We start from the raw sequence: 26,070 nt of genomic DNA, 5'->3' as shown, positions 1-26,070 counted from the left end.
GCACTGTTCTGGGTACTAGGAATATAATGGGGTCCCTGCCCTGAGGGAGCAAACATTCCATAAAGAAAAACAACGAATCAAGCAATAATAATAAAGTATGATAAGGGCTCTACCCGGGCTGGGGGGAGGGTGGCGGGTGGGCAGGAGAGAGAGCTCGGAGCTGTAGCAGCACACAGCAGGAACACCTAACCTCATCTATACAGAGTCCTGGAAGATTTTCCAAAGGAAGTGACACCTAAGCTGAGACAAAGGATAAACAGCAGGTTAGCCAGGAGATGAAGAAGGGGACGTGTGTTCAAATTAGAGGGAACATTGTGTAGGAAGTACTGGAGGTGAGACAGAATATGGCAGTGATTTGAGAAACTTGAATGGATACAATATGTGATATATTCATAATACTCATAGTCAGTGGTTCCATTTGAAAAATCATTCCCAGCCAATTAAGACACTACAGAGAAGAAGGCTATAAGCAAAGAGGACGACTCATTCCTTTACATGACTTCTGCCCAGCAAGCTGTATCAGCTGTGAAATAGCCCAGAACTTACCGCCCGGTGCGTTGAAGTTCTGGCCCGCTGTGGCCCCCATGTGGTTCTGGTTCTATGTGGCAAATGTTTCCATTTGGTACTCCAGGCATTTTCCTTTTCTCCTTTTAACAGAAAGACCACAAAATTAGTAAAATCAGACATCTATTCTGTCCTTCCTTAAGGGGGGGCCGGGGGGGTGGTGGTAGTAAAATAATCCAAAAGCAGATAAAAAATATCCAAGTTGTTTGTAGCTTTCAAATGCATTTACTGATTTGGGGCAGTTTATTGACTTTCCTGAAAACAACAATATATAATTTCTCTTCCCCTCTACTAGTACCTGTCTCCTAACTCTGCCTTGCCCAGAAACAGAAAAATGGAGGCTTTGGCATCAGATATGACCTAAATTCCAATGTCAAATCTGCCTCTGTGCAATCTTACTTTACTTTAAACCTTGAAGATAGTTTTATTCCTCATTTGTAAAACTGAGGCTAACAATGCCTAGTTGCTGAGAAGATTGAATTCGCACGTGTAAAGCATCTGGCCTAGTGTCTAGGGCACAGTAGGAGTACCCTTCCCATCTTTGACCTGTCAGAAAAGGGGAACTCTATTTGCTCTCTATATACAATTTGCTCTTTTCATTTAATGGCTTCGTTCATGACATACTACCAAGAAATGTGTTTCCCTCTCCTCTCCGTCATTCCACATCAGTCCTTCAGAGTTGGCTTACTCTTCATCCCAGGTAATCCTGACTGACCCTACCACCTGAGCCAACCTGAGTTATTACATATTCATCTCTTATTACTGTTCTGACATTCTCGGTGCCCCAAATCAGGGCTATGTTCCAATTTATTTAGCATGTACCCAACACAGTCTTTTCTTTATCCACGGTAAGCACTCAGTAAGTGACACTAAGCCACTACTGACTAATGTGCATACTTTACCTGGGAAGGGACGTTTTTTGGTGGCTCAATTCTAATGGAGGGGTCCCACTCCCCTGGGGGGAGCACCGTCACCTGGTCGAGGAACTCATCAATCCCCGCCAGGAGATCATCTCGCTCTTTTGCCTTATATGCCACATCGTGAAAAATCTACAGAGAAGAAAAAACCCTCAGGAAAGCTGAAAATGACTTTACTTAAAACAATCACCAATGGATACGGTGAAAGATAGATACAACCTCTTGATTTTCATCTCTGTCATGGGGACCTGAAATGTGGAAAACTAGCACTTAGGAAAGTGCTAATGAACCTAAGAAACAAAAAATGAACCTAAAGATGAGATGGAGCAAAAAGAACTACGTAAGTATGTGTCTACTAGTATAAAGAGAGATAAGACATGACTCTACGGATGTTGACTTCTGTTATCTCCTCAAAGAATGGAATAAAAGGCAAGATGCATGGAAAATTTCCTAATCATAATGGTTGAATTATGGATAGAATTACTAATGAAGGTCGTCCTCAGTGAAATAAGCTTTCCAGTCCAAGAGCGCTGACAAAACCCAGCCCCATCTCCCTCATCCTGCTAAGACATATGCCTTGAAAGTCTTGCTTTGCAACTTACATGAACAGTGCAGTCTTCACCAGGGGATACAGTGGGGGTTCATCACCACGGCAGCCAAAATGTCTGGTTGCCTTGGTACATTTACATTACAGTGCCGAGTGCAAACCCCTGACTCATACAAACTGGTCTCATTTATGTGGAACAGGACTGAGGTTTTTTATGTAAATAGGTTGGATGCATTTAATTAACTGTCTTCTCCAGAAAGTTAAGTCAGCCTTAATATCTTTCTGTCTAGGTATCCTACTTGGCAATAATTATTTTCCCAGAAAAATATTTGTCTGCATCCTTGATTATTCAAAAAGGGAGAGATGACATAGGAAGAAAAGTCTCCCAGAGGGCTCAGTCCTCCCACAAGAAGCATTCAGAGAAGTGACCTGAGCTGCTCCCCAGCAGACGTTGCGATTGCAATGATTTTATCCCCAACAACTAGCACAGTGCCGGGCACAGAGCAAAAACTCAATAAATATTTATGAGATGAATGAATGAAAAACAGAAGGGGTGCGTACCTCATCTGTCATGATGGTGGCCATGGATCTGCCAATCTCATGGTACTGCTGACCTTTCCCTACTGGACCCAACAGGATAAACAAAAATCTGGCAACACACACAAAAGGCAAAAGTATGTGAGTAAACATAAAGAAGTGGCATCTTACTCCTCTCTGAACAGAACATTTCTCTCTCCTATCACACAGAAATCATCACGGTACCTTCAATAAAGGGAGGCAGACTAATGATGGAGCAATACAAGTTGCCTTGACCTAATAGCGCAACTATGGTCACTGGAAGCTATCTGTATGACTCCATTCAATAATGTGGTTGTAATTCTTAGGGTTTCCATAGACACAATTTCTTGCTTTTTCAAAACATGGCATTATAGTGTAAATTCAAGGTTATCTGAATCTCATTCATTGCTCTCATAAGAAAATGATGGGGAAAGGAAAGGAATAAGGAAGTTGAAATTCTCAAGCCCTGGAGAGGAGTCTAAATTGTGCTCTGGACATCTGAATGCTCCGTAATTAATGAGGCTCTGAGTCACCTGAATCGCCACCTTCAGAGCATATGAATAGCCTTTGGAACGAACGTGGATATGTCTGCCAGCCAAACAAATCCTGCCAGAACTGTGGAAAGAGACATCAATGCCTGTGCTCGGAGACATTTCCCTGGGATACGGTTGTGTAGAACTAGGAGAATAAGCTAGGCGTCTCATCATAACAAGTGACAAGCCCAGGCTATGCCCTTTGAATGCTCTTCAGTTCTCCATTTCCAAGGTTGCAGGTACTGTGCAGTCATAACCTTAGCAGTCTTAGAATTCTTCTTCATGGAAGTTAATCAAATATACCCCAGTGAGACACTGCTGAATTTTAAACAGCATTCCCAAAATTCATTAATGCTATCTTTTGGCGTTAGCTGGTTTGTTTCCCCGGAGCTCACATACATCTGTGTTTTGGGCAGAATGCACTGAGTTGCTGTCTTTGTCTTTACCTTGTTGGGATGGGCACTTCTGTCAGGCCTGAGAGAAGAACAGCTGGAGACAGCCTCACGAAGGCAACGATGGGGCGGTCCAGGGTATCCACCTCGCCAACCAGGACGTTTGAGGCCTCTGCCCCCGTGGGAATTTTTTTCATAAAGTGAAGGTCCACCTGAAAGTCCAAAAGGACCTCTGACAACCTCAAACATCACTCACTCTCCTAATGCCTTACATTCATATGTCACTGTATGATTTAACAAATGTTTTCTTACCCTACTTCAGTGGATCCTTACAAAAACTCGGTAAGGTGGATAACATAGGTCATATTAGCTCCATTTTTCATTTTAAAAAATGAAGCCACTGAGACCAAGAGAGATGAAGTTGACTTGCCTGAGATGGCAGAGCTTTTAAGAGAATTTAAATCCAGATGCTCAGATTTGAATTTTATTACATCATGTTTCCTCAAAGACAAAATGTTCTTGAAGTTCTAGGTCAATTGTTTTCTATTTTTAAAATACTTAATGCCTTATATATGGAATCTAAAACACAAAATAAACAAACAAACCAAACAGAAACTCATAGGTACAGAGAACATTTTGAGGGTTGCCAGATGGGAGGGGAGTTGAAGGGGATGAGTGAGAAAAGTGAAGGGATTAAGAAGTTCAAATTGGTAGTTACAGGGATGTGAAGTACAACGTAGGGAATAGAGTCAATAATATTGTAATAATTCTGTATGGTGTCAGATGGGCACTGGATTTACCAGGGTGAGCACTTCATAAATTTTTAAATGTCTAATCACTCTGTTGTACACCTGAAACTAATATAGTATTGTATGTCAACCGTAATTGAAAAATAAAAAACAATTTAGAAAAATAAAACTTGAATGTTCTGTCAGAGGTTTCCGGTTTTTATAAGGCTCCCTGCCTTATAAGCAGAGAAGTGACCTGACATTATCTGCGCTTTAGAAAGACAGTGTCAAGGCTAGACCATGGCAAGAAGAGGCTGGAGGCAGGAGATCCAGGCTTGAACGAGAAATTACAATAAGGCACTGCAACTACGGAAGGCCTTGAATACTAAAATCACAGTCTCCAAAAAAGTTTCAACCACGAAGTAGTTTTAGGAGACAGTAGCAAAAATATAGTTTTAGCAAAACCGTTGGAGGTGAGAAGGAGCTGCTGGAAAGCAGATACCCAAAAATAATTCTGAAAAATCAGGAGGTCTGTGTCAGGGAGTATCATCTGAGGCCAGTCTAAGTTTCAGCATGTTGAATCTGATGGACCAAACTTGTGAGTCAGTCCCATCCAGGCTGGTGTCAAAGGGAGAAGACATAAGCAGATGGGCCTCCTTTCCTGTAGAAGGGGTTCTGGTCTTGGAGAAAAGGTGTCAAAATACCAAAGCTTACCCAGCTTCCAGCAACTGGACTCTGCGTTCCACTAGAAATACTCTTAGGCCTATAAGCCAACTTCCTATGTCTCTGCTCACCTTACTTAAATCCACAGGGCTGTGGTCACAATTCACTCCATTTTTTACTTCAAGATTTGTAGTTGGAACAGACTGAGGAGACAGAGTTTGACCTATTTGGAGAAAATCAAACAGAATTCTCTGAGTCCCTGCTCTTTCCCATTCTAGTATATGTGCTGCCGAAGCGAGCACTGCCCTTTCCCATTCTAACAGCCCTCATCCATCATCGTTCGGCTCTGACTATAGCCTGCAAAGGCCGCAGAAGGAAGAGCTTAAGATGACTAAGAAGCTAGAACCCACACACGCCCACTCCTTGAACCCACTCCTTGTGTACTCGATAGTGGTAAAGGAAAGACAGAGGTCTTACTACTCCTGTACCTTCTTCCTGAACACTCTGTAATCCTCTTTTCTTCTTCTATTAAGGTAGTAATCCTTCACCAGAAATGTACATCAGAGAATCCTATGAAGAACTTTGCAAATGTACAGATTCACAGGCATATCCCCTGCACACTGTGATCCAGTAAATGTGGGGACAGGGAGAGATCAACATAGATCCGGTCCTGCCTGACCAATCAGCCGCTGAAAATTCAGTGAGTGCTCAAAACCCACCATGCACCTGGCTAAGGGCTTTATGTGGATTAAGTTATTGAAGGCTCACAAGAAACTTATGGAGTAAATCCTAGCATTATCCTTCTTTTACGAGGAGGAAATGAGACTTCAAGAGGTCGAGAAGGTCAGCCAAGGTTACACACTTTGCAAGTGGTGAAGCCAGAATCTCAAGCGTAGAAGTCTGACTCAAGAGTCCACACTGCTCTACTTTGCCTCCCTAATCTAAGACATTTCTATACTCCAAGAAAGCTCCAGCTGACCTCCTCTTGCCCCAAATTATCTCCAATAGGGATGTCTCCCAAAATCTACATGAGTCCTGAGGCCACTCTGGGGCACAAACCTCTCAGCCTGAGTCCACTGAGGTCCATCTGAGGCATGCGCCCTAGTGACGAGACATGGTCGCCACTCTCAGCTACCCACTTGCCAATCACCAAAAAGTACAGTATCTAAGTGACTATGGAAGCAGATTATTATAGCTCTATCCTCTAGTAACTTAGTATCTCCAGCTAGTTCCTTAATGTCTTACTAATAAAAAAAGAGAAACAGTCACTCCTAATAATCTTACCATTTTTATCCATCGAATGTGGATCAGATTGCTTCTTCCCAACCTCAGCAAAGGAGCGAACAATGGGAATGAGGTTATTTCTCTTCTTTTCATTTTGATGATGATGCTTTTTGAGAAGAGCTTCCCGTACTTTAACCCTCACGCTGTCATTCAGGTCACTGAACAGTTCCTGCTGGTCCAGAACCAGGTCTGGAAAACAGACGCTAACATGAATGCTCAAACTGATGAGCCATGGACCCAATGAGGCCAATGCCAGGTGGGGTCAGGTGAGGGGCACGGAGTTGGGGGAAGCAGTTCAACAAGGGTCACTGAGGTACAATTCCTGCGTCAGTGCCTGGAAGAGCTATCTGAAGAGAGCTGCTGTGATGAGTTATACTTTATTCGTACAGCAAGTTATTAATACTAGAAATAGAAACTACTGAGCACTTAGTATGTGCCAGGAACTATACGATAAACGTTACATAGATTTTCTAATCTAATCCTTATAAAAACTCTGAGAAGTGGCTGGTACTATAACAATTTTTATAGATCAGGAAACTGAGGTCTAAACATTACAAAATTTCTCAAGGTCTCATAGCTAGTAAGGTGCAGAGCTGGGATTCCAACCCAAGACTGTCTGACTCAAAAGCCCACAATATTACCCATGTGTTCTGTCATCTGCCGAAGTTCCTCTATATTCCCTTCTTCCAAAATTGTAACGTTGCTGTGATTCATCACTAACATGAATACATTGGGAACCAACTGTGGAGCCCCATGGCAGTTTTACTTCAACCCTATATATACACATCCCCTCAGGTCCCCCCAAAACGTCCACATATTCTCAACTCCAACTTCATCCATGACTGTTGGAGTGCCGATATCAATTAATAAATAAAATCTATTTTGAATATTCAAGCCAAAGAACCGTATTTCTCTCTCTTTAGCTTTTATATCGATTGGTTCCTTGCCCCCATATTATAAACACGTTTCAGGATCCTTCATCTTGGAAAAAAAAAAAAAGAATATCTAACCCAATCCCCCTTTATCTAATGCCTCCTCTCTGTCTCTCTCTCTCTCTCCTATCTCTTAAACTTCTCAAAACAAAAATGTCTCAGCTCCCTGTAATTTGGCTACCTCAGTGAAAGTGCTTTTGATATAATCATCAATAACCTTCCAGTTGCTAAATCTGATGGATATTTCTAGTCCTTACCTAACCTGACCTCTTTGCAACAATTGACACTAATGAATTGAAAGTCTCTCCCCTCTTTTTGTAGTGGGTTAATGGTGGCCCCCAAAAAGATTCATCTGTGTACTAACCCCTAGACCTGTGAAAGTGATCTTATTTGTAAAAAGGGTCTTTGCAGATGTAATTAAGGATCTCGAGAGGAGATGATACTGGATGATACTGACAAATATCTTTATAAGAGAGACACAGATGAGAAGTCCATGTGAAGGCAGAGGCACGTGGAGTTATGAGGCTGTGAGCTAAGGAACAGCAGCCCAGCTGGAAGCTGGAAGCAGCAAGGAATAACTTTTCCCTAGAGTCTTTGGAGGGACACAGGATCCATCCCATCAGTGATGGCCCCCCCTTCGGGTCCCCATGTGATCCCGGAGAGGCAGAATTACTTGGATACCAAAAATGGAGAAAATTTTGGAGAAATCCTTATTTAACCTGTCCATCCAAATTGAGCCAGGCTGAGGGAAAAATCTTCACACGCACCCAGGTGTTTCCCAAACTCCATTCCCAAAATATAGTAACTTAACACTCAACCACTCCGGAAACTCCATCAGACATCTCCCCTTCATATCTTGCTGAAGAAGTGGGGTACTTTGGCTCAATTTCTTACATGGGTTCCCTAGCTGCTATATTTTTTAAATCTTTAATTACTTTTTCTCTGTAAAACTCCCAGTTGCCCCTTTCTCTAATTATTATTAAACCATATCTCCATTGTTTCAATCACATTAATTGTTCCTTGGCTATTTTCCCCACTAGAAGGTGAGCTCCTTGAAGGTAAGAACTGTCATATCTTTCTTCCCCTGTGCCTAGCACATTATCAGGCAAAAACAGATACAAAATAAATGTCTGCTGAATGAACAGACAAATGGAAGACTAAATGTCATGTCATTTGAATCCCGTAGCTTCTTAGTTTGAAACCCATTCCACAACATCAAGACTCCACAGCTGAGAACATTGAAGTCAGGAAGGTTAAATGACTTGCCCAAGGACACACAGACACTTTATTGTTTCCTCTACACCACACTTCTTAATTTACAACGCAAACATTCCTCTGTTTTCCCTTACCTAACCTTACCTGAAATTTCTTCTATGCTATTTGCATGCATATCCAGAAGGACCGTTCCATTAATAAGACAGCTCCTTAGTTCAAAGAGACTGTGCAGTGAGAGGGTGGCCACGTAAGGCTTGCTCCAGCGCTCTCCTCCATCCTCCACATCTTCTTCAAACTTCAGCCACCTGAAAGCATTACAAAGAACTAAATGCCAAAGACAGAAAATGAGGACTTTCCAAGAGAATCTTTCATGTAAGCCACAAAGAAAGGTCTCTGAGTCATCACACTGAACACTGAAATCTAACCTATATGCTCAGGGTCCATTGGTAAGTGAAAACAGCAGGCTGTAAAACAGTGTAAGATTGAGTATAGTCTGATTCCATTTTTACTAAAAGAAAATTTAAAAAATACAAACATATACATGTATAACACACCAAGTATTACATTCCCCATTATCCCTGGAGTTCCGCACATAATATAATTTTTTTGCTTATCTTTATTTTCTAATTTTTATAATGAGCATGCATTACTTATGCAATTAAAAATAGATCTACTCTATGTCATTTGGATACACTGACAAATCACACTAATAAAATGATGAAAGTTTTCTTTTTTAAAGAGCCTATCTGTGTGACCTTTAGCAGTTTGCAAAGACAGAATGATTAATTGCCTGTTCACTTGGTCTCAGGTCGACTGGCTTATTTAATCCTCTCTACCCACATCCACAGACACGGCACGCATCCAGGCAGAGCTGTTCCGATGCGAGCCGGAGCCACGTGCTGCTAGTTACCCACCTTGCCTCCTTCCCGAGGTTCAGACATGCTGGCTTTGTATCATCCATAGCGCTCACTGGCCAGTTACTAGTGGAACCCTAGGCATGGCCCTGGTTATCTGAGGGCTCTTCTGGGGTCTGAGCCTCAGACAAGCACGGTCACTCTACAGCTATCCCAGGAAGCCTACTGGCAGGCTGACCATAATCCCAAGCTTCTCTAGGAGGTTGGAATGTCCCACAGGAAGTTCAAGTCTCAAAAATTCTGGGAGTTCCAGTGAATTAAAATCCAAATGTCTCTATGGTTCACCTGCAGGAAAAGTCTGGACCTATGCTGTGTCTTCTGGGCGAGGTCCAAACCAAGGCGGCCCCATCAGGCATCTTCTAAACCAGACCTACATCATCAGGAGAGCCCACAAAGTACTCTGGGTCCCAGCCAAATAGGAGAAGACCCCCTGAAGGTTCCATGTTTCTGTCACCAATCCCAGGCTCAAGATCAACTGGCAAAGGTGTGACAAGAGACATCACAAAGAGGTTAACATCAAGACTCTCCATAGAAGACTCTGGAATACCAGCCCCCATGTCAGTCATCACTTCTCCCATGAAGAAATAAAAGGCTGGCAGACCTGCCACTTGCTGACAGGTACACATGTGCCTTCCAAGCAAGTCTTGACCGAGTTTATTTTAGGGCCTCACCTGGCTGTCTCCTTCCACTCGGCATCTTCTCCCTCTTTCATACAGATCTCATCCAGCTCTGTGAACAGGTCGTGGGGCACGTGCTCTTCGTCTTCCTCAGTGCCAAGAATGAACTGCACACGCTGAGACGGTGTGTCTGGAAAATCAACCACAGAGAAAGGTCTGCACCCAACCTCAACTTAGAACAGAAATAGCATTCTGCCATACTTAGCGTGTCTGGGGGCCTTACACCTTCAGGAACATACACAAGATAATCCTGAATGCAGATCTGAAAGATTTCTTTACCCCCAGAAATTTTTTAAAGAGCTCTTCTGTGGAAGCAGTTTCATGGGAGGAAAAAATTACTAACTAAGACCACTTGAGGAAAACCCGCGAGAAATTGGAAATCTGATGAATTTGATCAAAAGGAATGGCTAATTCTCTAGTAAATGACTTCACCTACTATGGTATTGATTTTGGGGGCCTGAACTGTATAGTTTTCAGGAAGATACTTTTGATTCTTAGTGACATTTCTCCTGCTTCTTTCCAGAAGCAAGCTCTGAAAACGCTCTAGATGGGCTAGAGAATCAAGACCACCTGCTTCTGATGCCTACCACACATTCCCTCAGCCTCACCACGCCTCTCTGCCACAGATACCCACCCTCTCTCCCAAGGGTGTTACCGTGGGCTAAGGCCTCAGGGCCTTCCTCCCCCTGGCTGGCTCCTTTGCCCCGGCCTCGTCTCCGGTGCTTCTGGCCATGGGTTCGGTGGTGCCGATGGCTCTGCCGGCCCAGTGGCATCCGAACCCCCACGTACAGAGTTCTATGACCTGAAAAGAAGCAGAAGATCGTACAGAGAATCCTTTAGTAAAAAGAGACTAGCACATTTAAGGGGGGCGGGGGAGAAAGCATACAACTCTTCAGCCTGGTCACAACTCTGCAATTATAAAACTTCAAAGACTTCCAGAGCTAAGAACATAGAGATCTTGGAGCTGAAGTTCTCCTTTGTCCTGCATGTGTCTGCAAACCTCACAGAAGTGTTGTTAAGATCAAAGGAAATAATGTGTGTGAACATTAAAAGCCAGTACAAATGCTACTTGTTATTACAATGACAATTCGTACAATTGTTAAAAAGCAATACAGTCACTCTATGACAACGGCACCAAGTGCTGACAGGGAGGCCGTTTAGAAAAGTGGTTAAGTGCTCAGGTCAACCTGCCTGGGTCCAAAACTTGACCTCATCCTTCACTGGCCTCGTGACCCTGAACAAGTTACCTAATCGCTCTGTGACTGTCTTTAAAAGGGAGTACTAAAAGCTTATTAAACTCAGAGGGGTTTATGAGCAGTAAATAAAATAATGTATGTAAAATGCTTAACACAATACCTGGAATAAATTTTAGCAGTCAACACATTCTAGGATCAGTATCCATTTTTTCCCCCTGCACTGTAGAATACACACTGCAGAATAGCAGTGAGAGACTGGTTACAAATCAGAAGGAGCAAAAGGGCTGGAGTTATAGGAAAAGATATTACATATTATACAAAAAGAGGGGAAACATGAAAAAGTAATCTAATAGCATTCCTTGCTAGTTCCTCCTTTTCTACTCCCTCGTTCCTTCTATATACCTTATTTTATTCTCTTCATGACTTGCAGGTCTCTCGCAGCTACACCTGGCTTCACCTGCCTTCCTGTCAAGCCTGGAGCCCAGAATGAGAAGCTTCTAGGATGTTACCATCTCCAGCACACAGAGCCTTGGTTTTCTCCCATTTCTGCCCAGTGTTACTACTGCTCAGCACTCTAGATCTCAGGCTGACTCCCCATACCTTCCACCACAAAAACGATTCCAATCTTTAGTTCCTGTCTTCAAATCCACAGCCTTTTCCACTATTCCTGCCTCTGAGCAGGTGATCTCGCTTCATGTTTTCATGAGAAGACCCGGGTCCTCTCTTGTGAGCTCCTCCCCCTCAGCCTGGCTTGCTTTCCTCCCCAGCTTTTCCTCTTTGCCAGGCTAATGAGTAACGAGCATCGTCTCCCACCCCTCTGGAGTCCTACTCCCTCTCTCTTTTCCACCCATCCCTTCCACAGGTGTCTTGGCTACACACATGCTCACGTCACCCTTATCTTACAAAGAAACTTTCCCAATGCAGTGCTACTCTCCCAGATTTCTACCTTGCCCTCTTCCCTTCTCCATCAAACCACTTTCAAGAACAGTCTACCAACCTACGTCCCTGTGCTCACCAGGCCCTCGCTCACTCGCCACTGCAGGTGACCACTCGCCACTGCAACTGCTCTCATTAAGGACACCAAAGACCACCTCCTCTCTATCACCAAATCTCTACCACTTTACGTCTCTCATTCAATTCAGGAGTTTCTCGAGAGCCCATCACATTCCAGGCAGCATCTGGGTCCTTTGACCACTCCCACCACTTCTTCCCCTTGGTGGTGGGAGATCCCTTGGCTCCTGCCCCCCCCCTTCGCTTGCACTCCTCTGGCCGCTTCTCCATCCCTTCCACAATCCACCAAAGGAAGTCTCCCTCGGTTTGTCTCTTGGCCCTTTTCTTCTCTTTTTAGTGATATTTACTCTCCCGATTTCAGAGTTCACTTCTACAAATGACCCCCAAATCTTTATCTACAGTGATTCAATACGTCCCAAAGCAAACTCACCATCCTCCATTTCCAATCAGGCTCAGACTCATCTCTTCAATGTTTCTGCCCATGACATAACCATTCTCTCAACTTTCCAGGCTTAAAACCTCCGAGTTACCTTAGATTTCTACCCTTACCCTTTGCCCCCTGGTGCTACATCCTACAGGTTAGGGATGTCCAGTTTTTCTCTCCTCCCCCTTCGACTCCCGGAGGGGCCTCCGTCCTGTCTCCCACACCAATTCAATCCTACAAAAACCCAATCACCCTAAAGCCCTGCCCTGATGCCGGCTCACTCCGACAGTCAGGCCCTTCATGCTCCAGCACACGAAGGCCCCAGCCTCCTTTCTAGTCTTTTCTTCCTCTAGGACAAATTATACACTCAATAGGGAAATACATCTACAACAAGTGAGTGATCAGCTCAAGAGAGAGCAAAGTGGAAATTCCACACAAGCTCACACAGAATGATGGTGCAGGGGGAGGAGGAATCGAGAGACGTGCACCTTCTGCATCTACCCCAGCGACACAATGGCCTGGTTCGGACTCTGTCTCTTTCTCACGGCTTCGGCTGCTGCAACACCATCTCACATTATTTCTTCTACCTGCACCAAACGGCTAGTCCACAAAAGTGCCAGTGCTTTCTGGAAGCTGACTTGGCTCACTCCTTCAAGGTTCATTGTAAATGCACTTTCTTTCTTGGTATGATTTCTGATCTCCTGGATCAGATGTGCCACATCCTTCCTCTAAATTCCCAGAGTCCTTGGCTAGCATTCTCTTACGCACTTACGTCATGCCTTGCACATCAGTCTTATCTCCCACTACTCATCTGCAAGCTCCTTGAGGTCCCAGGCTAGACCTTCTTTCTCTTGGAATCCCTCACATAACAAAGCGCCGTGTCTTATGCATGGTCATCTATCCACAAATATTCAGAAAATGGAGTATCTCCTAAGTGCCTCCACCAGGAACAGAAACTCTTAGGACCTCCTCAGGAGAACACAGTCTGACCTAAGAAGGTCTCTCATCTGAAATGATGAGAAGGAGAGGCCATGAGAAGACCTGGGAGAAGAGCATTCCAGGGAAAGGGAAGATCAAGTGCATAGGCCCTACGACGCAACGTGCAGGGCTGGTTCCAAGGCCAAGGGACAGCCAGTAGGGCCAGAGCAAGGTGAAGGAAGAAAGGAGAGGAGGGGGCAACGTTAGAGAGACAGACAGGGCAGATCATGAAGAACCCGTGGGTCATAAAAAGCGTAATTAGATCTTAGAGAATCACTTCAACCAGCCCCTAAAACGGTGACTGACCTAGGTGTTATAAAATCAGATGTGTCCAGGTGGCGCTGGACTTAGGTGAAGAACAGTCTGAGGAGTAACACTGTCCTTCAATAGAGCCATCCCAGCCATGTGCTTACTCTTCCTGGCAAATCCCCCAGAAGGTGACTGGCCAGGTTAGGACCTCCACTTCTCCTTAAGCACATTCCACACACTTCCACTGGGCTCGTGCTGGTATATTGCTCATATTACTTAATTTTAACTGTATTCTAAAGAGAAATTGGGAAGACAGTGATTAGGTATTGGAACCTATATTATTAGATCTCATTTTCTTGGTTAATTTACTCACTGACACTATTGAAATCAAACAAGGAGGTTGGACCAAATGACTTCTCAGGTCTTGTCCAGATAATGGCGAGTCCGGGTTCTAATGTTCAAGACCTAGGGAAGGCTGAGGCAAGGGCATTCTTTGGAGAAGTCACGATGGTTCAATTGTTCTCACTATCCTTTCTTATTGCTGCAAAAACAGACTATAGAAGAGGCTCAGTAAATCCACGTTGAGTAAATAATGCATGATTTTGCTTGATATTTAAATTCCCACTAGGCAGGTGGGGAAGACTTCCTACAGGTGCTTTTGAGGGGTCTGGAGGAAGGAAGGTAAAGCTTACATCCTAGAGAAGGGAGACTCTTCCTCCTCTATGAGTTTGAGATCTAATAGGTTCTCACAAATATTAGCCGACCACAGGGCCTATCTTTTGAAAACAGCAGTGAGACAGGCAGAAAGGAAAACAAGCCCCGGCTGGGCTCAGCACGAAGAAGGACCGAGTGGCAATCAGAAAATTAGGCATCAGTTTCTAGGCTGAGGACTCTGAAGCAGAAACTTGGATTTTCTGAGTGAAATCAGCAGAAAAGATGACAAACGAATGGACGCTAGGAAATGAAAATAGCACCAATAAAATCCATTCTCTCTAACTGGATTCCGGCAGTCTAGGGACTTCACGAAACGACCCCCGTCCTGTGGTCCCTTTGCGGGCCTGCTCTCCTGCCCACATCACACAGTCTTCATCTCCCTCATCTACCTATCCACTCACCCAAATTCAACCTCCTTCCCATCTAATTCTCCATTCTTTTTTCCCGTCATTGTCAAATCTACTCTTTGGGGGCTATCTGTATGCAAAGACAAATATTCATGTTGTAAAACTTATGGGAAAGATGCAACATTCGTGTATATTTTAAAAAATAAGTACGTATACACATACAGAGATCAATCATTAGTGAACTGGGAATGAATTAGTGAACTGAATGAATCTTGCAGAGCAGGACAGAAATCCAAGTTGGGATTCCACCCTGCAGACAGCGATTGGGCTGACCATTCCCTACAGACAGAAGTCATTAGCACATACAAAAGGGTTTTGTTCCTTCCGAGCCCCTGGGCTACAGGTTGATTCCATCAATAAGAGCAGGGGGGAATCTAATATGTGGATCAGATGCAAGCCTTTTTTTTTTAAAACTTATAAATGTGACCAAATGTCTCTTACACATTTGTTAAAACTTATTAGAAGGCGCTAAACTTACTCTAGGATTCATAAATCTAGTAGTTAATCAGTAATAATGATCCTCCAGGAAAAATGGAAAAATCCATTCCTCTAACTAAAGCAACTGCTCAGTGTTCCTCTGGGACTGGGAAAGCCCACTGAAGCACAGTCGCGGACTATCACTCTTTGTGAGTTTATCTTTGGAAATCTGTTCTAATGTTTGCTTTTCACTCCTCTCATATATATATAAAAAAGCAACATCACAGTTTAACGCACCATCTCCAACTGATGGAATTAATTTATGCAAAAGACCCACACTCACAAAAGTCTCATGATGTCCACAGACTTAAATCTCAGAGCAGTTTTGGAAATGGTTTACATCATGTGGGGTTGAGGGTATGGAATAAAAGGGAAAGGAAGACCCAGGGATTTATCTGCAGCCACACAGCCTTGTTTCATGGTATTCATATCAAATCAGAATACAATTTACTTGTCTTCCATCACAGTGGGATTGATTTTATCCCACACCTCCAAGAGACGATGCCACCCTGAGTGCAGCCTCACTGAGTCTGGGGCTGCCCTCATAGGGAGTCAGGGCAGAGCCCACGGCATGTCCAACCCTACAGCAAATCCCCTCTTCTCTCTAGAGCTGCTCTAAAACCACATCAAGCCTGAGGAGTAGGCACCATTTGTCCTCCATTTGCCTGGAGTGCCTTTTATTCATAGCGATAAATAAACAAGATCCTAGTTTTCAAAAAGGTCTACGTAGGAAGGACCATTTCCCAGTGCACTGTCCCCTAGTGCTGACATCATCATCGATGGCTTTCTTTTTCGGCAAAATGGACAGTGCGTAAGGAATACATGATGTCATCATGAGCAGCTGCTTCTACTGCCTATTACTCAGCTGACTTCTACGTATGAAATAGTCTCAGGATTCAAGAGAGTTTGCCCAAGTGTATTAGTCTATGCCCAAGGAGACGAGACTGTTGTTCATAAATGGTTACTTCCTTGCTGAGGATAAATCTAGTGGACCCAAGCAACTAAACTGAGAGAAGAAGCATTGCCCGCATGGAGCAGTAAGAAGGCAGAGAGGCAACAGGATTCTCAGGGTAGGAGGAGGGCGGGGAACACATACAGATGTTTACAGAATGGAGCAAGATGCGGAGGTTGAGGGGTTGATGCTGGATACTGTCCTCCCTTGCAGGCCTCCTGGGAGAGTGGAAAGCGCAGACTTCCATCCCAGGCTCACCTACCATTAGACCAGATGACCGTGAGCAGCTTCCACACATGTAAAATAGGGATAAAACCTGTGTTCGTTGTTGTGAAGATAACAAAGACAACTTATACAAAGGCCCTAATCAAATGCCTAACACACCGGGGGGCACTCAACAAATGTTCGTCTCCCACCATCACCTCCTTTCCTTCTCCCACTTTCTCCCAGTTGCAGATATCCGAGTTAGCTCTTCTTCTAAATATTATATCTGATTAAAATAACTTGGAAAACTTGACCTTGATATATCCAAACTCCAGTGACCTCCACAGAGCCACCCACATAAGTTCTCATGGTAGCACACCCAGAGGCTGAGTCAGCCTGCACAGCTTTCGCTCTCCCCATCCAAAGGACAAGCTTTCTCTGGGGACGGTACAACTTTGATGAGAAAAAGTCATGGGAACAAGCAGTACGGAGAGAATATTTCACACGCTGTCCCTGTCATTAGAAAGTTGCTGTATCATAGCCTTCGACGTTGCAGAGGATGTTGCAGGGAGTTCAGAGAGGCTTTTTGGAGCCAAATGTGGGTTCGCATTAGAGCTATACTAGACATGAGCCTTTCTCTAATAAAACTGAGCATCACCACGTATCAGGAAACCAGGCCCCACGGGGAAAAGGAAAGCAGGACAACACACGACGGTTATGTGGGGAGCTGGGGGTGAGGCAAGAGAGAAAGGAAAAAGAGCCTTCATAAGGTAAACCAGACAGAGCAGGTCAATAAAAGCGCCTCTGCCTTCCCTCCATTTCAGTTGGGCTTGTATACAACTCTGTGCTGTCAGCTCTTCAATATGTTATAGATGTGCACGTATTTTCCCTTTTCTTGTTTAGATGAAAACACCAGGCAGAAATGGGTATACGTAGAAGGGAAGAGCAAACATCGTAAGTGGGTATAAACAGTGTCATAGCCAAGCTGAGTTTTAAAATTTCTCTTTTTTTCTTTTAAAATTTTGTATATATTTATATTTCTAAGGATTGTCGATCAATAAACTGACCTGAGTACTTCGCATTCTCAAGGAACAGGTCATTTATTAATATTTATATTGGACTTCACAATACTCAAAGCACTGTCTCACATGCTGTCTGTTAGATCGTAATAGTAAGACAGGTGTTATTATCCCCACTTTTATTTAACAGACAAGGAAATTGCGGCGAAGGGAAACTAAGTGGGTTTCCCCCAACATCTTACAGCTAGTGAGAAAGAGTTAGGACTCACACCCAGGTCTTCTGACGGCAAAGCTCTTCCTCCCACACCAGGCAGTGTCTTGCTTTTTCCCCGTGACATAGAACAGCAATTCTTACCTTCCAATTCTTCTTTCTCATAGTGAATGTTGAGAATCGTACTGGTCCCACCCTGATCCACCACAGCCTCTTCATCTGGTCTCTGGTGAAACATAAATAAGTAGTTATAGTAATACCCCTACATTCATTCAAACACTCAGTTAAGCACCATTCGTATGCCAGACCTTTTATGCAACACTTGGAGGAAATACACAATGGTCTCCGTACATTTTTAATCTGAACTTCTCCATTAACTTGGAGATGCAAACATCGCAGCCATTCTCATTCTCATTTTATAAATGAGCAGCCTGAGACTCAGAGAACATTAAGTAATTACTGCCCAAGGTCACAAATGGGGTAAAAGGCAGAACTAGGAACGAGTCCAGGTCTTGTGACTACAGATCTCATGCTCTTTCTACCTCCGCACCCACCTGTACATCCGTATAACATGTTCTCATTTTGTAAGTGGTGTCAACGACATTGTCTCATTTGGTGTAAATTGGTCTCCTGCAGCATTTGAGCCTGTTCACCACTCTGTCCTTGAAATCCTCCATCCCGCTCCTCTGACCATATCTCCTCTGTCTCATCCTAAGGCTCATCTTCTTTCTCTAACCGTAATTCCCAAGGAAGAGCGCTCTACCTTTTGTTTCCCTCACTTGAGTCTTAACAATTTCAACAGCAGCCTGAAATGACGTGGCTCGGCATCTGACAAAGGACCAGGATGCCGCACCTCAGGACCCATGTATCTAAAGCCAAACGAATATTCCATCCAAAACTAGCAGCCTGCGCTCACTCACTTTCCCTTACCTCATTCGCACCATCATTTCTTAGCCCACATTTGAAATTTCAAACTTATTTATTCATCCATTCCACATGTATTGAGTGCCTATTATATGCCCTCAAAGAAAAAGTTCCCTTTCCTTATCAAGACCTCCTTTGCAATTTCTCTCAAATTCACTCTCATTTCACACCCACTCTATCCCAACTCTCCAATGCTTTCAGTCACACTGGACATTTTTTTCAGTTCTGGAATCACACTGAGTTTCTTCCCTCAGTGCTGCTCCTTCTGCCTAGACCTACCACCCTCTGCCTGCTACCCCCACCTCCACCACCAGCCGCTAATACTTAATTCATCATCCCACAGATCTCAGCCTAAATGCACTTCCTTGGATGTCTTCCCCAACTACCCTTCTTCTGAAGTAAGCTAGGTCCCTCCATTTTTATGCCCTCATAGCACACTGTACTTCACCTTAGTAATGAAATGTCTCTGCTTCTTAAGGGAGGGTTCATATCTGTCTTCCTCACCACCGGTTTCCCCAGCACTCTGCACAGTTTTCACATAATAGGTACTCAATAAATCTTTGTTGAAAGAAAGAATATAATGGCACCTACCTTATCAAGACCTTCGCCAGACCCTGAATTATTTCAAAAAGTACCTTAGTTGATTTCCCTGCTAGTCTATTTCCCTTACCAAACCTATAGCTCCAGCCAGGCTCCCTAATCCCATGGGCGCCATGCACATTCCCACCTTCATGCCTTTGCTTGCACTGTCTGGCCCTTTAACGTGCCCCTCCCCCAACTACCCAGCACACCAAATCCTCTCTATCCCTTCAGGTCCTGCTCAAATTTCCATCTTAAGTGTTTTACTATTTTGCAGTTATCACCTATGCTCCCAAATAAGACAACCCTGAATGTACCACAGTCCATTTTCCCCATAAAAAGATTCAAAAGAAGTTTTTGAGGGCAACTTGATAAGCAAACTTTTAGGGAAGTAGATGAAATACTCGAATGTCTAGTTATAGTATTTTATCTATGAATTTAGTTTTATGGACATTTTTAAATTTACATATTATTACTACCGTGGAATAATCTACAAGATATAATATTAAGTTTAAAAAGCAAGGTGGAGAAAACTGTATAGTTGGCCAACATTTAGCTAAGAAACGGTGTTAGAACATAAGTATCTGTTTATCTTTACAAACATACAAAGTGGGGGGTGGCTGGTTAGTTCAGCTGGCTAGAGCCCGGTGCTCTTAACAACAAGGTTGCCAGTTCAGTCCCCACAAGGGCCACTGTGAGCTGCGCCCTCCACAACTAGATTGAAACAACTGCTTGACTTGGAGCTGATGGGTCCTGGAAAACCACACTTAAAATAAATAAAAGTTAAAAAAAAATACAAAGGAATAACATCGTGCCATTAAAGATTTTTTTAAAAGTTACCTCTAGAAGGAGAGAGAGGGCATTGGGGAGAGGAGATAAATATAGAAACTAAAGCAGAGATCCAGGATGGCAGAGTAGATAAACACCGTGCCTGCTTCCTTCAGTGAACACCTTAAAATTACAATTAAATTATAGAACAGTCAACCTGGAGAACCATGTGAAGTCAGGCTGAACAGAAATTTTATAACTAAGGATATAAAGAAGAAGTCACATCGAGACTAGCAGGAAGGGTGGAGATGCGAAATGGGCTGGCCCCAAACCTCCATGTGGCAGAGAACAGCCGGGAGGGATATCTCCACCATAGACGGTCCCCCCGAGGGAGCGAGAGATCCCAGCCCTACATGAGTCTCCCCAGTCCAAAGTACTAGTGCCAAGAAGAGGAGCCCGCATATCTGACTGTGAAAAACAGTGGGGATTCTGACCATCCAGGTAGGATGGAAGGCTGTGGGAAACCCAGACATCCTCTTAAATGGCCCGCAAACAGACTCTCACACCCCCAGGCACTCACTCTGGGCTCCGTCATAGGGATGGAGATTCGGGGGGCCTCAGAGGCCTGGGGTGGAGGGCAGACTGAGGTGTGTGGCTATGGAGCAAGGGCTGGAGGACAGTCGGCATTTTCCCTGTGCAGCCTCCTCCCATGCAGCCGGCAGGAGGTTGCCATCTTTCCTGTGTTGAGCCCTCCCCCTACCCTTACAGCCAAATCTAAATCTGATTGGTCTCTTGAGCTCTGCTTGCTCTGCCCTGCTGACTCACTGGGATGCTGGCCTAACCAATTCCCCCAACGAAGGAGGCACTTTCCCATGAGCAGCCAGCCCTGCCCACATTACACTCTTTCTTGGAAAACTGTTGGAGTCCCCAGGCCCCAGTTGGGCAGCGACTGGCCTCCATGTGCTCTGAGACTTTTGCTGAGTCGCTCCAGGCTCAGCACTGGCACCAAACCAGAGTCTACATTAACCTGGTGACCACAGCTCTTCCCACTCTAGTGACGCCCTGAGACCCTGCCTCACGCAACTCACGTATTACACAAGGCTTTATCAGTGGCTGACCCTTAAGGAAGGCGGCAGGTGGCAGCAGGCCTGGGGTGTCCTGGCTTTTGGTGTGGAGCTACCCCAGGCCTGGTACTGGTGGTAGCCATCTTTGGTTTGCAGTGTGTCCTCTCCCACATGCCTCCAACTTTCAAACAGATAGTGAGCAACCACAGATAGCTTTATAGCTCCTACCAGGTAGTCCCTGGCTAGTCACAGGCAGTGGGTGACCTGGACCCGCACCCGAGTCCTTCCTAAGAGGCCCAGAACCAACATACTTGGAGGTGGGCTTCAGAACACAGCAAAGCACTGCCCAATTAGGCCTACAAGTGGCACACACAAAAGCAAGTCTCAACAGGCACCAGAGCTCGCTGGGGAAAATCCAACTCAGTGGGGTAAGCACCCCCCCACGCTGCAGCCCGTAAGCCTGAGGACAAACCCACCCACTGACATGCCAATAGTAATCAAGGCTCAATTATAACAGGAGGGCACACAAAACCTATACAAAGGACACTCCTGGAGCACCTGGAGCTCCAGGAAGACTGTGCCAGGGCCCCACAGGGCACCTGCTACATAAGGCCATCTGGCCAAGACTGGGAGACATAGAAGGTCTACCTAATACATAGAAACAAACACAGAGATGCAGCAAAAATGAGAAAACAAAGAAATATGATCCAAATGAAAGAACAGTAGAAAACTCCAGAAAAAGAACTAAACGAAATGAAGGCAAGCAACTTACCAGAGTCAGAGTTCAAAACAATGGTTATTAAGATGCTCAAGGAACTTTAATGAGAACTTCAACAGAGAGATAGCAAGCATAAAAATGGACATAGAAACCATAAAAAGAACCAGTCAGAAGTGAATAATATAATAACTGAAATGTAGAATGCACTAGAAGGAATCACCAGCAGACTAGATGAAGCACAGGATGAAATCAGCAATTTGGAAGGTAGCATAAAACACCCTATCAAAACAGAAAAAATAAAAAATAATCCAAAACAACAAGGATAGCTTAAGAGACCTCTGGGACATCAAGCATACCAACATTTGCATCATACGGGATACCAGAAGGAGAAGAGAGCAAGGGATTGAGAACCTTTTTGAAGAAACAATGACTGAAAACTTTCCTAACCTGGCAAAGGAAATAGACGTAAAAATCCAGGAAGCATAGAGAGTCCAAAACAAGATGAACCCAAACAGGCCCACACCAAGACACATTATAATAGTGAAAATAGCAAAGATTAAAGACAAAGAGCGAATCCTAAAAGAAGCAAGAGAAAGTCAACTAGTGACTTATAAGAGAGCCCCCATAAGATTGTCCGCTGATTTCTCAACAGAAACTTTGCAGGCTAGAAGGGATTGGCACAAAATAGTCAATGTGATGAAAAGCAAGGACCTACAACCAAGGGTACTCTACCCAGCAAAGCTATCATGTAAAATCAAAGGACAGATAAAGAGCTTCCCAGACAACAAAAAGCTAAAGGAGTTCATCATCACCAAACCAGTATTACCGGTACAAGGAATGTTACGGGTGGCTGGTTAGCTCAGTTGGTTAGGGCGCAGTGCTAATAACACCAAGGTTGCCAGTTCGATCCCTGCATGGGCCACTGTGAGCTGCGCCCTCCTTAAAAAAATAAAAAATAAAATAAAAAAGGGTGTACAAGGAATGTTAGAGGAACTTCTTTAAGACCCAAAGAAAAGATCAAAATTATGAATAGTAAAATGGCAATAGCTACAGATATATCAATAATTACTTTCAATGTAAATGGATTAAATGCTCCAATCAAAACACATAGGAGAGCTGAATGGATAAGAAAACAAAACCCTTACATATGCTGCCTACAAGAGACACACTGCAGATTGAAAGACACACACAGATGGAAAGTAAAGAGATGAAAAACATTATTTCATGAAAATTGAAATTTAAAAAAACAAAACAAAGCTGGGGTAACAATACTTATACCAGACAAAATAGACTTTAAAACAAAGGCTATAACAAGAGACAAAGAAGGACCTAGTACTCCCACTTCTGGGTATTTACCTGAGGAAACCCAGAACTCTCCTGTGAGAGGACCTGTGCGTCCATGTGTTCATTGCAATGTCGTTTACAATGGCCAAGATACGGAGGCAGCCTTGGTGTCAGTCAATGAAAGAATAGATAAAGAGGAGGTAATACATACTGGGAGCGCCAAAAAAATGTATACGCATGACTTGTGTTCATCTTTTGTTATCAGTATATATTATTACAATTTTAATGCAGTTTTTTCCTTTCTTAAAATGTGTATACATTTCTTTGGCACCCTCTGTATATATAATAGAATATTGCTCGGCCAGGGAAGGGAATGGGTTCTTGCCATCTGCGGCAGCATGGATGGACCTGGAGGGTATTGTGCTGAGTGGAGTGTCAGACAGACAAGGACAGATGCAATGGGATTTCGCTTACATGTGGAATCTAAAGAACAAAATAAACAGACAAGACAGAAACATGCTCAGATACAGAGAACAGTTTGATGATTTCTATGCGGGAGAGGGTTGGGGTGTGGGTGAAAAAGGGGAAGGGATTAAGATGTACAAACTGGTAGTTACAAAATAGTCATGGGGATGTAAAGCATAGGGAATATAGTCAATGATATGGCAATAACTACATATAGTGCCAGGTGGGTACTAGACTAGTCAGGGGGACCACTTCTTAAATTATATTAATGTCTAACCACTATGCTGTACACCTGAATTTAATATAAAATCATATTGGATGTCAACTGCAATTTAAAAATTTTCAAATGGGGTAAAGGTGAAGCAGAACAAGAGGTCCAAATTTCTGGGTATAACACAAATAAGTCATGGGGATGTAATACACATATACAGCATAGGGAATGTAGTCAATAATATTGTGATAGTATAATATGGTGTCAGATGGTTGCTGGACTTATCATGGTGATCACTTCTTTAGGTTTATAAATGTTGAATAACTGTGGTGTGCCCCTGAAACTAATATAATATTGTATGTTAGCTATAGTTTTAACATCTTTTAAATATTTTTAAAATCTTTTTAAAAAGATAGAAACTAAGCTTCTTTGAATATACCTAATTTTTAAATATTTTACATAATTTTGTAACAAAATTAAATATGTTTAAAACAATTTCCAGAAATCAAAACCAACATGAAAACAAACACTAATGTGATGGTATAACTATTCCAAGAGAAATGATTCCAAATAACTTGAAAACATAATAAACAGACCGAACATCCTTAGTAGTGTATACCCTAAGGACAAAAACAATTGAAGATCTTAAACTGCTTTTTAGTTACCATATTGTTGTTGGTTTTATTATTCTGAGACTGTTGTGTATTGTGAGATAAAACAAATGAGTAATTATGTGAATTTTTCCACTTACTCTCAATGTGACTGCGAACTGGGATTCTCAGCAGAGGTGAAAGGAGATACAGTTTTAAGATAGAAGGGAAAACCATGCAGTCCTGAATTTGAATTACAAGTATCAGCAAGAATATATGATGTATTTTATACGTAAATGTTTAAATTTATATTTTCTCGCTCTGTCTGCTCAAAAAACGATCACCCAGTAGCCATGAGTATCATTAGCACTTAGATTGTGGTCAAACTACCATTTTCTACTAAAAGGCACTCAAAGACAACCAGGGTTGTGCCAAAAGGACTCAGGAGCCTTTTGGCGAGGTCCTTTTTGGCCAAAAATAGGACAATTTGAGCATCAATAAAGGCAATAATGCAACAGACTGAATACCGGGGGTGCCAAAAAAAGTATGCAAGTGGAAACTTTGGTCACTGTTGCTCAAACAGTAGTTCACCGTAATCAGAAGTGTCTGCACGCTGATGGTAACAGCTTTGAGCACCTCTGGTAATTGCAGAAGTCAAACGTGACTTGTATTCATCTTGTGTTATCGGTATATATTGAATATTACAATTTTAATACAGTTTTCCTTTCTTAAAATGTGTATACATTTTTTTGGTACCCTCCATATATCAAATATGTTGAAATACATGAGTTCATAATGTCACTTTAAAAATTACCTAATTGGTCACCATTGGAGGATAATACTAATAAACCAACTCATTGTTTTGAAAACTAGTCAAAATTTACCCTTGTTTTCCTATATAAATTGTACCATAGAGTAGATGAGAGAAGTTTCTTATTATAAAAAAGAATAGAAAGAAGTGTTAGAATTAGAACATTGCCATTTTACAATCCCAAATGGAATGTATTGATTTTTCACTAATATCACAAAGAGACAACCAGACATTATATGCCTCCTAATGGGAGACCTTATCGCCACCCATGAGGTCATCTTACCAAATAAATTGTCCCTGAATCTGATCAAGCCTCTAAATCCAAATTGGTTTAGGAGAAAAATGAAAGGAAGGAGGGAGAGACAGGGAGGGAAAGAAGAGTGAACTAAATTAGGAAAAGGCCTTGTTTTCTAAATCTCCTCTTTTCTGTACTTCCTCCTAGCTCACTGACAATGGCCCTCTATGTAAATGTGAATTGATTTGGGTGCCTACCACAAGGACAAGACAAAATAAAAAAGAACTAAGGGGGTTAAATACACATGAAAACGTTGAAATTACAAGGCACTTAGTGAGAGAGAAAGCATTGTTATGAGCCTTGAAAAATGAATGAGTTAGAGCTAAGTAGCAGACCAGATTCTCACTTAAAGTTAATGTACAAATTAAAAGGCAGGGGCAGGGCTGCGTTACAAAACGGCTCCTGCTGGGGGAAGCAGTCACAGAGGCTGCAGGGGAGGGGGAAATGGCAGGCAGCAGAGCCCACCTTGAGCCCTCTCCGGGACATATCTCCCCTGCTGCTCTACTCTGGACCTGTGGAGCTGGAGACCTGCCAAACTCAATCCCACTTCCTTTCCTGCGGTCAGTTTCAAACTTTTTACCTCCAAAGACCCATT

At 43.2% G+C, this 26,070-nt stretch overlaps 1 protein-coding gene across 2 annotated transcripts in view; it reads right to left on the bottom strand.

Moving 5' to 3' along the window:
- Positions 1-26,070, bottom strand: part of SLC4A8 (solute carrier family 4 member 8) — a 69,652-nt gene that overhangs the window by 36,678 nt on the left and 6,904 nt on the right. The window contains exons 2-11 of one of the 2 annotated variants that reach the window (XM_081061196.1): positions 17,911-17,992; positions 10,580-10,726; positions 9,919-10,054; positions 8,478-8,638; positions 6,187-6,375; positions 5,034-5,125; positions 3,566-3,723; positions 2,590-2,677; positions 1,467-1,613; positions 547-647 (exon numbers count right to left, since the gene is read on the bottom strand). In XM_081061196.1, the coding sequence (XP_080917322.1) occupies positions 547-647; positions 1,467-1,613; positions 2,590-2,677; positions 3,566-3,723; positions 5,034-5,125; positions 6,187-6,375; positions 8,478-8,638; positions 9,919-10,054; positions 10,580-10,726; positions 17,911-17,992 (1,301 nt within the window). Of the gene's footprint in view, positions 1-546; positions 648-1,466; positions 1,614-2,589; positions 2,678-3,565; positions 3,724-5,033; positions 5,126-6,186; positions 6,376-8,477; positions 8,639-9,918; positions 10,055-10,558; positions 10,727-17,910; positions 17,993-26,070 lie in introns of both variants that reach the window. The other variant, XM_081061195.1, reaches the window with a different exon arrangement.

Source organism: Rhinolophus hipposideros (assembly GCF_964194185.1).
Source record: "Rhinolophus hipposideros genome assembly, chromosome: 9".
NCBI lineage: Eukaryota > Metazoa > Chordata > Mammalia > Chiroptera > Rhinolophidae > Rhinolophus > Rhinolophus hipposideros.
Note: the sequence above shows the minus strand (reverse complement) of the source record. Positions and strands in the feature narration are given on the sequence as shown.